Source organism: Salvia splendens, chromosome 1 (assembly GCF_004379255.2).
Source record: "Salvia splendens isolate huo1 chromosome 1, SspV2, whole genome shotgun sequence".
Taxonomy (NCBI): Eukaryota; Viridiplantae; Streptophyta; class Magnoliopsida; order Lamiales; family Lamiaceae; genus Salvia; species Salvia splendens.
Window position 1 is genome coordinate 26,871,730 of NC_056032.1, and position 12,615 is coordinate 26,884,344.

Sequence of the window (12,615 nt, forward strand, 5' to 3'; positions counted from 1 at the left end):
ATATTTCTAAACACCGTATTATATAGCCACCCACTCAAATCTCTATAATTCTAATAAAAATGTATATCATGTAATTATAATAAAATATGTAATTATGCAATATGATGTATGATTTGGGTCATGGGTGTCACATAAATGGTCGCAAGTACTTCGGATCGGTCGAAACAATAAAATGCGAGTAGCATGGGACGGATGGAGTATAAATTTGTGTAAAATAAGTTGTGTGATAAAAATTGGTGTGACATGCATTTTTTTTGCAAAAGCAATTGAGATGTCATTTCTTTATCACATGCATTTGCAGATATGAGTTTGTTGTGTTTTCCTTCAAAAGTATTTGAGATGTCATTTCTTTATCTCATGCATTTGCAGATATGAGTTTAGTGTCACGTGCATTTTGTAGCAAAAGTAATTGAGATGAGTAATTGAGATGTCATTTCATTGTCACATCCATTTTCCTGCAAAATTAATTAAGATGTCATTTCTTTATCACATGCATTTACATATATGAGTTTGGTATCACATGCATTTTCTTACAAATGTAATTGATTGAGATGTCATTTCTTTATTATATGCATTTGTATATGTCACAAGCATCACTTATATGTCACAGGCATCACTTATTTATCACTCTTACCGAAAGTGTGGCTATCACATGTCTTGATGGAAATATGAGTTTGGTGTCACATGCGAATATATTTAGTTTATAAATAGCTAGAGGAAATTTGTTGAAGATACCACTAGTTACACATTTCACTCCCAAAAAATGTATTCCCGTGAAAACTCATCACTTTCATTAGATTCAAGTTCTTATGATTCTAATATGGTTGCACTCAATCAATGGGAGGAACAACCTTCTCAACATTATTGTCAAATTCATACAACCATTGAAAATATGATCCTAAACAATCCTAATCTAACTTTAGGGGCTCAATCCCCTATGGTCAGAAAAAGGTATTGTGATGGGCAATGCGAGATTGGTGCAGAGTGTTTGATCAATGACTACTTTGGTCCCTACCCGATGTATGGGCTAGAGGTCTTCCACGCCGATTTCGTATACACAAATTTGTATTCCTTTGGATAGTAGAACTGTTACTGGGAGACAAAGTTTGTCATCATTAGAGCATCTCGAAGGGGGAGATAAATGGAGAGGTAAAGTCATATAACTACCATATTTTCCATTTTTAAATAAAAAATCATTATCCAAGGGAAAAGATATTTCAGAAGGTATTATATTTTTTCTCATTTTAAAGAGGTGTCATTACCTGACCATCAATATAGAGGTAAAATGTTATAACTACCATATTTGCCTTTTTCATAAAAAATCATTCACCGGGGGAAGGTATTTGAGAAGGTATTATACCTTTATGTTTTGGAATGCATTTGTAATATATTTTAGTTTAGAAAATAATTTACCTTTCTTTATACCTTTTTCCTTTGGAGTTTGTTACTTTTTAGAAGGGTATATTTCCCTATTTGAGAATGTAAATAGATGATATACTCTTACAGAAATTTACAAGAGCTATGTGGGTGTTGGCATATGGAACATCATTGATGTCGATGATGAATATTGGCGAATAAGTTCAACTGTGACAACAGATTCTCTCATAAATTTTGTTGAAGGTGATAATTTCATGCTTAGGGGACACATATCTCAGGAGACCTACCTAAAAAGATTTGGCTAGACTTCTATATGTAGTAGATCAACGTAGTTTTCCAGGCATGATTGATAGTATAGACTACATGCATTGGGAATGGAAAAATTGTCTTAATGCATGGGCCAAACAATATACATAGAGTGGAAAACCAACGATCATTTTAGAAGTTGTTGCATCATACAACTTAGGGATATGGCATGCATTCTTTGGAACTCCAGGTTCGTGCAATGATATTAACGTGCTCCATCGGTCTCCTATTTTTGACATAATCTTAGAAGGTCGAGCACCATATGTTAATTATACGTAGTGAATGGTCATCGGTATAATTGGGCATATTATCTCATTAATGGAAATACCTGCATGGGCTGCATTTGTCAAGTCAATTAGTTCTCTACAGACTCAACGATGTTGAGCGAGCATGTGGAGTCCTATAGCGCGTTTCGCAATTTTGCGCATGCCATGTCTTGTTTGGGACATGAATTTGATGGAAAAAAATTATGATTGCTTGTATTATAATGCATAATATGATAGTAGAAGATGAACGTGATATATATAAACATTATTATGATCCTATTGAGTTTTTCCAAGATACACCTACAAGAGTATAGGAAGAAAATGCTGAAGCTCTTTGGTGCTCTACTCATTGGCTGGGAGCTTGTTATCTTATATAACAAATTGAGATCAAATCTGCAATAGAAAAGCTCATATTGTCATTCGATAAGATATGATTGAGCACATTTGCGAAAAAAGTTTGCACAAATCTTGTTTAAATTATCTTTCTATTTTCAATTTTAATTTGTAATTTGGTTTGTTTATTTTCTGAGTGTATTTTTTTTATTTCTGTATTTATTATATTATAGTTCGATTATATGAAAGCCTAATAAATTTTTGATTAATGAAATAATTTATACACCCTCTGTCCCACACGAATATACACTCTTCTATAAAAGCCTAATAAATTTTTGTTTAATGAAATAATTTATACTCCCCTCCGTCCCACACGAATATACACTCTTCCCTTTGTAGTTTCTGCCACACGAGTATGCACTTCTAATTTTAAAAACTATCTCTATAAAAGTGTACTCATTCTCAACTAGCAATACTTTATTTAATTTTTCTTTTCATCTGTCTCTTCCTTTAAGAATTGTACATTAAAATCCATACGCAATCTAAACGCAATGTCTCTTACTTTAAGAATTGTATACGCAATCAAAACGCAATCTTTTATGGAATGGAAATAAGGAAAGTAAATTTTATTCAATATTTTATGGAATGGAAATAAGGAAAGTAAATTTTATTCAATAGAAGTAAATTTTATATATTTTTAATATATTTCAATAAGTATGCATAAAATAATCTCTAATCTCATTTTATTATAAAAGGTCCATAAAAAGTAATCTCATTTTAGATATATAAAATTTCTTTTATTAGATATATAAAATTTCTTTTATACTTTTTAAAATTTTCTCCTTTCTCATGTACTTTATTTACTTTTCTTTCTCTTTTTTTTATTTTATTAATTTATTATTTAAATCTTTATCATTCACAATTAAATTTATTTTCTATGAATGGATAAAATAAAACTTATATTTAAGTAAAAAAAATGATTTGGTGGAGGAAAGAAAAATAAATATTTTATTGAAAAATTGATTTGAATTAGTTGAGTGAGGACGGTCTAATATATTTTTCATTCCATGTAAACAGTTAGACCATAGTTTCCAAATAACATGGTAGATAAAATTAAAAAGAGTGGATGCATCTATCTATTGAATTCATTAAAAGAGAGGTATGTAGCTAGAGGTCACCAAGAAGCATATCTTGTTGATGAGTTGGGAGCTCGATGGGCGGATTATGCTTGTCGAAGGGAAGCTTGATCCGGCCGATGGAACGCTGCGGAACGAGCTTCAGATTCTCGCAGTTACAAATCTCAATCATAAATCCATCCCGATCTTTGAAGAACAGCTGGTCGATGGCCGCGCCTTCTTGCTCTCCCACTCTCCTCTTCATGTACTTAATGTTCATCTCCTTCAGCTTCTTCACCATAGCCTCCATATCCTCGCACTACACACAAACACCCATATTTGAAATAAATCATATTTTACCTTCTTATTTTGGTACCATAAATTTAAAATTAGGGGACCGTTGAATAAAAAAAAACGAGATACGATAAGTAATAAAAATTAAAGCAAACATTTTAGATTTTATAGCCTTTTTTTTACCTTGAATTTATCCATACTGGCAAACGGATAATAAAGAGAATATATATCTATATACTACTCCCTTAATTTCATAATACTTGTTCCACTCTAATCCGGCACAGAGTTCCTTTATTTCATAATACTTGTTCCACTCTAATCTGGCACAGAGTTTTAACAAATATAAAACAAAGTCGCTTGAAAAAAGTTTTAACAAATATAAAACAAAGTGGCTTGAAAAAGTGGTACGTGGTTCCTACTTTTAATATTAATTCTATAATAAAAATGTTAGTGAAATTGAGTTATACTATTGTGTCGTCCATTACGAAAAGTAGTAAAAGTAAAATATTAGTAAGAGACCGACCAAAATGATAAACTGGGATACATAACAGGAGATGGAGGGAGTATAATAAATATAGTAAAAATAAAATTGACATTTATTGAGGACCGTTCTAAGTAATGAAATATGGGACATTAATTGGGACCAAATGGATATCATTTTGGGATGGAGTAAAAGGAAAAGTGAGTAATTTATGAGTACCTGAAACGAGATATGGTTATCCATGGGATCCAGACAGTCCTTATCTCGGGGAAGCTTGTCCTCGTCCTTGGACTGCACCAAGTGGATGCCGATACCGTAGTTGAAGAGCCAGGCGCCGTCGAAATGTAAGGACTCGGGCCGCTTGATCAGCACGAACCCGAGAACCTTGGTGTAGAATTCAACAGACTCCTCCACCGATCGGCAAACCCTAGAGACATGATTCAGCGCCATCAAAGGGGCCTCTTTCTCCTCTTCATGCTTCTCATTACCACATCTCATTTCTTGTCGGTTCTGCATTTTTTCGTTTCATCCTCCAATTTGGGTTTCAATATATGGCGGTCACTTGAGTTGACGCGTGCTGCTGATCATCACCCTTGTACTACGTGTCCACACTGTTTGCCGCCACACACCCATCTGACTCAACTTTCTCATGCTGCTTTAGTTTAACATTTAAAAAAAAAAAAAAAACATACAAGTAGGATAGGTTCACTATTTTGTAACAAGATTTAAGCATTTAAAGTGTACATTAGTACCAAACCAAACAAAATTTGTTTTGGATATAAGATAAACCAAAACTTATGAACTAAAATTAATTCCACGTCATAGGACTAGACTCAATAATATATACTCCCTTTCCTTCATTAAAAATGGATCATTTTTAATTTCTTACGATATTTTTTGTAGTATTTTTTTATGAATAAAATGAAGAAAATAAATAGGAGAAAGAAAAAAAGTAGAGAGACGAATGTTTCTATAGTTAGAAATGAGTCGTTTAAGTGAGGCATCCGAAAAAAAGAAATGTATTATTTAGAGTTGGACGGAGAGAGTACTAGTGCTGTTTAATTTTAAAAAATAAATTTAAACACTTTATTTAGACACTTACTGTCTCCCCTTATTATGCATGGGGCACATTGTATTTTATTCTAAAGTTTGTATAATAAGAAGTTATTATGCATCATAAATATTAAATAAATAATCATTTATAATTTTTTATAATTAAGTCATATATATTAATTAAAATTGTTTAGATATCTAATACTCCTTCCGTTCCACCCTTAATGGAGCATTTCTATTTCAGCATAAGAATTGTGTAGTGTCGTTTTGTGAGTTAAGCAGATAGAAAAGTAAGAGATGAAAAAAGTAGAGAGAGTGAGTACATATATTTTGATGGAGGGAGTACAAAAATTGCAAACGCACATCAACATGTAATTAGTTACTGAATCCCAAACCCTAACCCTAACCTGAAAAAGAAAACCAAATCCTAAACCCAAACCCTAACCCGAGAAAGGAAACCCAAACCAAACTCAAACCCAAACCCAATCCAAAAGTCACAAGGTTATTATTGGGTCACAACTTATCAGCTCTGTGTGTGTTTGTATCATGTCAAAAATATTAAGCCAACATTAAAGTTAATACGTTGCGATACAATCTAAATAATAAAATAAAAATATAATATTATTAAATAGTTAACATGATAATTTTTATTGTACATTTCTTAACCAATTACATAATTTATCTAAGAAAATCCTGACCAAAAACCCTAACCCAAACCCGAGAAAGGAAACCCAAACCCTAACCCGGAAAAGAAAATCCAATCACAAAAAAGAAAACCCAAATCGTCACCCGAAAAAAAGAAAACCCAACCCAAACCCAATCCGAAAGCACCAGGTTTTTATTGGGTCACAACTTATTAGCTTTGTGCGTGTTCGTGTCATGTCAAGATATCCAGCCCTACATTTAACGTTAACACATTGCGATACAATAAAAATAATAAATGAAGAAATAATATTATTAAATAGTTAACATAATAAATTTTAGTATACATTTTTTAAATAATTACATACTTTATTTTTGAAAACTTTAAATTCAAATCTTAACTCGGACACGAAAAAGTAAACCCAATCTCAAACCTAAACCTTACATGAAATGATCTCATTTAAGCATGCATAATCTATAATTACTATAACCAAATTATTAATATATATTATCAAATTATATACTAATATTTACTTACTTTACTTACTAAAAGTAATTATACTAATCACTGTAATAATTTTTTATAATGTTTAAGTGTTAGCAAAAGTTATTATTATGAATTTAATGGATTGAACTCCACGTTTTCTATGAATTTAATGGATTGAACTCCTATCGTTTGCAATGTCAATAATTTATTAGAAATTTCATTTTATTTTAGTACTCTTACACTTTGTTTTAAAAGCTCAAGATAAGGAAATGGTCCAAATAAATTTCCCATAATAAATTGGATGATATTTACTAAAAAAATCAATCATTGATACTTCATGCGGCAGTTTTGTACAAAAAAAACTTATTTCCTTCCTTTATTATTTCCTCCGTAACAAGGAAGTTGAGTAGTATTCCTTTATAGGTTTTCGAAAGTATTTGAGTCATTTCTCATTTTGACAAAAACTTTATCATCTCTCATACTTTACATTCTCTTCATATTTCTTACTTTATTTCATCTCTTATTTTAATCACTCTATTTTAAACTTTAACACATGAATTAGTTAAATCTCATGAAAAAAAAACATCTAACTGTATTGAGAGGTTGGGAGTACAAAATCAAATTCTATATCAATAGGTTTAATAAAGGATTCAATTTTTCTGAAGTAAATGCGGCTCAAATAGCGGTTAGTCGGTTACCACATTAATTTTGAATATAGCACAAACTAGATGCCCAATAGTATGATTCGTATTCTTATCAATTTAATGCAAAGTTATTAGCTTATAATCGTACTTTTACTAACTTATATACACATATTACAAATAATTAAATTGCAATCACTATTAAAAATTAATATTGTCATTCCATGTATGAAATCTATGCAATGGGAAGTTTTGAAAAAATAATTAACATTATGGATTTTTTTTCATAAAATTAAGAATATGAAAGATTTTTACAGTACATACGAAAGAGCTTAGAAAAGATGAAGAAGTTTTCAAGAGCCCCATCTATTCACCCTCCATCAATTTATTGTATTACATTCAATTCTTTTTTTAGTTCTGCCAATTAATTTCTCTTTCATAAATGTATACACAAACACGATATATAATGTGCGGCATGAAATGTTATACTTCCTCCGTCCCTGTTACGCGTCTCAGTTTTCCATTTTAGTATGTCCCATATTAATTGTTGCATTTCATTTTTACCATTTTAATTGTGAATCCTCACATTCCACTAACTCATTTCCACTTACATTTTATTATAAAACATACTAAGATGACTTCCACATATATGAGACATTCCTTTTGGGTACAGCCTTTTAGGAGTGAAAAAAAAGTAGAGATAAATAGTAGGAGAGAAAGTAAGAGAAAGATAAAGTGTTGTTTTTTTGCTATATAAGGAAATGTCACATTTTAGGCAATAGGACCTATGCTCCAACTCAAAAGGCAAATGACATGATTTTTCAAAAACTAATTGGTAAAGAGACATACCTATAGGAGATTTGTATGCGGTGCGGTATGCCCAAAATGCATCGTCCAAACGTAGTGCCCAATCCTTTCTGTTTGTGCTCACTGTCTTTTGTAGGATGGTCTTAACCTCCCAATTTGCAAGCTCCGTCTGCCCATTAGCTTGAGGATGGTACGGAGAAGTGACCCTATGCTTGACTCCATACTTGTCCAACACGTTGTCTAGCCACCTTTTGTTGAAGTGAGATCCTCCATCACTTATGAGGGCACAGGGTATACAGAGTATATATAGTATAGCTAAAGGTCAGTACTAGATATCGAACACAGATAAAACAATCACAGATTGGTTACCTCCTACTAAGCCTCTTTCACTATTTGGAAAACCGAGAGAATATTGGAATTTTGAAAATAAAAACTTTAAAAGCGCAGTAAACAACTAATTGCAATTAAATCACAAAGATAAAGTATGAGAGATAAGGGAATTCCAGGGATGTGCGTTCACAGTTATGGTTATACAAATTCCAACTACAATACCCTAGCACAGTTCTTACTTCGATAGAATGAGCCACATAAGTTTTGCCCATGCGGCACAAGTGTAGATTACTAACACTTGGGTTGTCAATCCTAGATCCGTAACTTCCAAAAGCTCATAAGACCCTTGAAAAGTTCTCACTCTCAATTAACAGTGTCGTTTTAAGGGAAGCTAATTGTAGTGTCTACTAAGTGGACCTAACTCACCACCCTCCTCTCACGATTATGTAACAAGTTATATTAATTCATCACAGAATGTGTCACTCAAACGTGAAGCATTATCCAACAACTTAGGGAAGAAACGAAGTAAAAACAAAACAGATATTAGATAGCAAAACATAATTATATAACCAAAGTAGTTATTAACAGATCCATAGAATCATATGAGTTTAGTTACACATGATAGAATAAGCTAAAAACATAGATTGTAGAGAAAACAAAAAGAATATAAAAACTAAAGCAAATACCCAAAGTTTAAATCCTTGTAGCCAGGGACGGAACCAGAAAATTGAATAAGTCGAAATTATAAAAATAATAAATTTATATATTTATTTTAAAATGACATTTCAATATTCTTGCCTTTTTTATTTATTTTACAAATTTATAAAATGATAACAACTTAAATACATAATGAATTTTGAATACAAAATTTAACATATTTTTATATAAGATAATAGTCATTCAAATTGTAAAATTTAGTAAAATTTTAGTTAATCTTATAACATTTGAAATCATAATATTAAATCACAAACTTTTAAAAAAAAATCAATTATCACATCTGATTAATGTTGTTTTTGGTGATATTTAAAACAATTGTGTTTTATTAAAATACAAAAAACTATATTTTAATAAAAAAATCATAATTTAATACTCCCTCCGTTTCTCCATAGTTGAGTCATTTTTCCATTTTGGGAAGTTTCCTCATAGTTGAGTTATTTCCCTATATAGTAACTTTTTTCTCTTTCTTATTTTATTCTCTCTTACTTTATTCTCTCTACTTTATTCACTTTCTACTTTATTCTCTCTACTTTTTCCCCTCTCTTACTTTTAGATCTATTTATTTAACACATTCAACGTACCTTTCTTAAACTCCGTGCCGAAAAGTTTTGCCTCAACTATGAAGAAACAGAGGGAGTATATAATTTCAAATAAATTAATTAGAATTAAACCAAATTTTTATTATTTAAATGCTACGTACTAGTACTATTAAATAGACACATATAAATTGTGAATTATGCAGATATGCAAAATAATATACTGTATAAAATATAAATTAAGTATTAAACTATAAATGCAAAAACATTAGAACACGTGTTATTCTATGCAAATTCGATTATATATTATGCAATGTATTCCCAAAGAGTCTGCAAATCTGATTATATTTATATAATCTATTCCTTGAAACATACAAGTGTGTATATGTATTCCCAAATAACTTAAGCAAAAAAAAAAGTAATGTAAATAAAAAGTGGACCCAACATAGCTGTAAATGACAAAATTCAATGCTCTTTAATCGGAAATAATTTCTAATTCTCCCTCTCCCTCTCCCTCTCCCTCTCCCTCTCCCTCTCCTTCTCCCTCTTCCCTCCATTCTTAGTAAAAAAACGTAGGACACTGGACACAGACTGGGGCGGCCATGGTGGGGGTACTGGCACCGGAACTGGCCTAGGCCCCCGCTGGAGCGGCGGCTTGGCCCATGCTAGTTCCATCCTTGTCTCCCTCCTTCCCAACTAAGATGACACATTTTTCTTTTAAGTTTATCACAATCAAAATGATACGGAGTACATTTCTTTTGATAACTTTCTCCCTCCACTTGATATACCCAATCAGTTTTTCTCACTCCAATTAAATATTCAACTCTCTTTATTTCTCCATTTAATACCTACACCTACCCTTTCTCTTTCCAAATAACCACTTTAACTAACAACTCCTAAAATCTCGTAACGACTAAGAAATGTTTCATCTTAGTCGGGACGGAGGGAGTATTAAGAAATGCTATGTTGAACCTTGTTAGAAGTCAAGTTGAGAGGTATGAATTTTGTTAGGTTTGTTATGCGATTATACTTCATCCGTCCATAAAAATAAGGACACTTTCCTTTTTCGTGCGATTGGTGGTAAAGGGTTGACATCTCACATTCTTGGAGTTTCAAACCCTCCACCACGAACCAACCCGAACTACCCGAAGTGGCAACAAAGGGATCACTGCACCTTCAATTAGATCATCAACAATATCGAAACAGATCTCGTAACAGAGGTCTCCCAATATGCAACCGCCAAGGACCTCTGGGAAGGCCTGGCAATCACATATGGAAGCGACAGAGATCCGTTCCAAGTGTATGACGATGAAGCAGGGAGGAATGACCCTAGAAGCTTTGTGGGTCAAATTTCAAGATCTATGGATATCCATAGATGTCCGAGAGTGTACCAATTTCTCACTGCACTGGACGAAGGATATGAAGGAATAAAGAAGTAGATCATCAACTAGGATCCACTACCAAATCCACGACAGGCGTACGCAATGGTAAGGCATGAAGCCGTTAATGCAGGCCAAATTAAGCCAAAAGAACAACCAAACTCCGGAGTCGGAGCCGGCCTGAATACCTTCGACCGGAACAAAGCCGTCAACAACCAGCCGCCTCCTCCACCGCCGAAATTCCAGACTAATCGGAGAGGAGAAAAAGATAAAAGCCGGTTGGTCTGCCATCATTGTGGAGGAAGGAAACATACAAAAGATACATGTTTTCTCCTCCATGGAAACCCCGATTGGTGGGAGGAAATGAAGCAAAAACGGCAGGCAAGGGCGAATCACAGAGGAGGGAGAGCGATGGCGTCAGTGGCAGTGGCGACCGAGGAACGAATTGCCTATGCCGGCTATCCGACGGGCAACAGTGGTCCCTCAACCGCCGGTAATCGTGGAACCGAGGAGCGAGCCGTAGCCACTGGCGCGGAGGCTTTGGCGCGGAGCACAGGGAAGGAGGGGGAGCAATCTTCGGCGGCTAGGGTTTGGGCAGAAGGTAAAGAGGGATCTGTCTCACAAATAGATCCCTCAACTCTGCCTCATTCTCGTTTTTTACCCCATTCCAGTTTTATTCTCATTTGCACCCCTATAAATCCCAAAACCTTGCTTTTCGACCCTGGAACTTGTAGTCGTTTATGTTTTGAACCCTCAGAGTTTAATAATTTCCAGAAATTACCCCAAAAATCTTAAAATTATAATTCTCATGGTCCAGAATATAAATCTGTGGAAATTCACCCTAGTATTAAATGTCATAATCCATTTGAAGCACTAGCAAACTCGTCAACCTCAACAATGGGAGAAAAAAATAGCCACTGGATTTTCGATTGTGGGGCCACCGATACCATGTCATATGATGCAAATGATTTTTTAGAAATTTCAAAATCCCGGAAAAGTTATGTCCGAACAGCTAGTGGGGATTTAGCACCAGTTAAGAGGGCGGGCACTATCCATATTTCACCAACCTTACGCCTCTCGAATTGTTTATATGTTCCCTCCCTATCTCATAAACTTCTGTCTGTGAGTCATGCAACGAAAGAACTTAACTGCAAGTTACTAATGCAACCTCATTTCTGCTTATTACAGGATACCCAGACGGGGGAGATAGTTGGGTGTGGCACTGAACGACACAGACTGTACTACGTGGATAAGACAACCCAATAGAGTACTGCGTTGCTGTCTCACGGACTGACTGACAAACATACATGACTTTGGCATCGCCGGTTTGGGCACCCTTCTATAGGATATCTTCGTTTACTTTTTCCGAAATTAGTTGGTTCCTCTTTTACCTTGAATTGTGAAACTTGTTTTTTGGCCAAAAGCCATAGACATTCATATCATTTAAATAATACTCGTGAGAAGACTCCTTTTGACTTATTTCATTATGATGTTTGGGGTCCTGCACCCGTGAAAGAGCAGGTTTGCGTAGGTGTCGTTCAAACAATGACGTATCCTACTGATCAGGATGAACAATTCCCTGCTAAGCCTAAACCCTGGTATCAATAATTCCTCAACCCTCTTCTACTGGGTAGTATAGTGAAGGTAGGGGTCGAATCCCATAGAGATGGTGACAGTTGGAGTGATTGTGGTGATATTCTGGAGGGTTTGGTTAGCTACCACGCTTTGGGTTTAGACTTATCTAGACTTGAATTTAAGGTGGTACTCTACTGACTAGGAGGTGAGAAAGGTGTTGGACAGGCGGCTGTGTACGTGGAAAGTGGGGAACATAGTTTTCAGGAAGTATATGGA

General features: G+C 33.9%; 1 protein-coding gene across 1 annotated transcript; it reads right to left on the reverse strand.

The window, feature by feature from the left end:
- Positions 1 to 3,449: 3,449 nt before the first annotated feature.
- LOC121761373 lies at positions 3,450 to 4,688 on the reverse strand. Its single transcript, XM_042157057.1, has 2 exons — positions 4,392 to 4,688; positions 3,450 to 3,716 (listed from the first exon to the last, which is right to left on the reverse strand). The coding sequence occupies exons 1-2, from the start codon at positions 4,686 to 4,688 to the stop codon at positions 3,450 to 3,452; spliced, it is 564 nt and encodes a 187-aa protein (XP_042012991.1).
- Between the last annotated feature and the right edge of the window lie 7,927 nt (positions 4,689 to 12,615).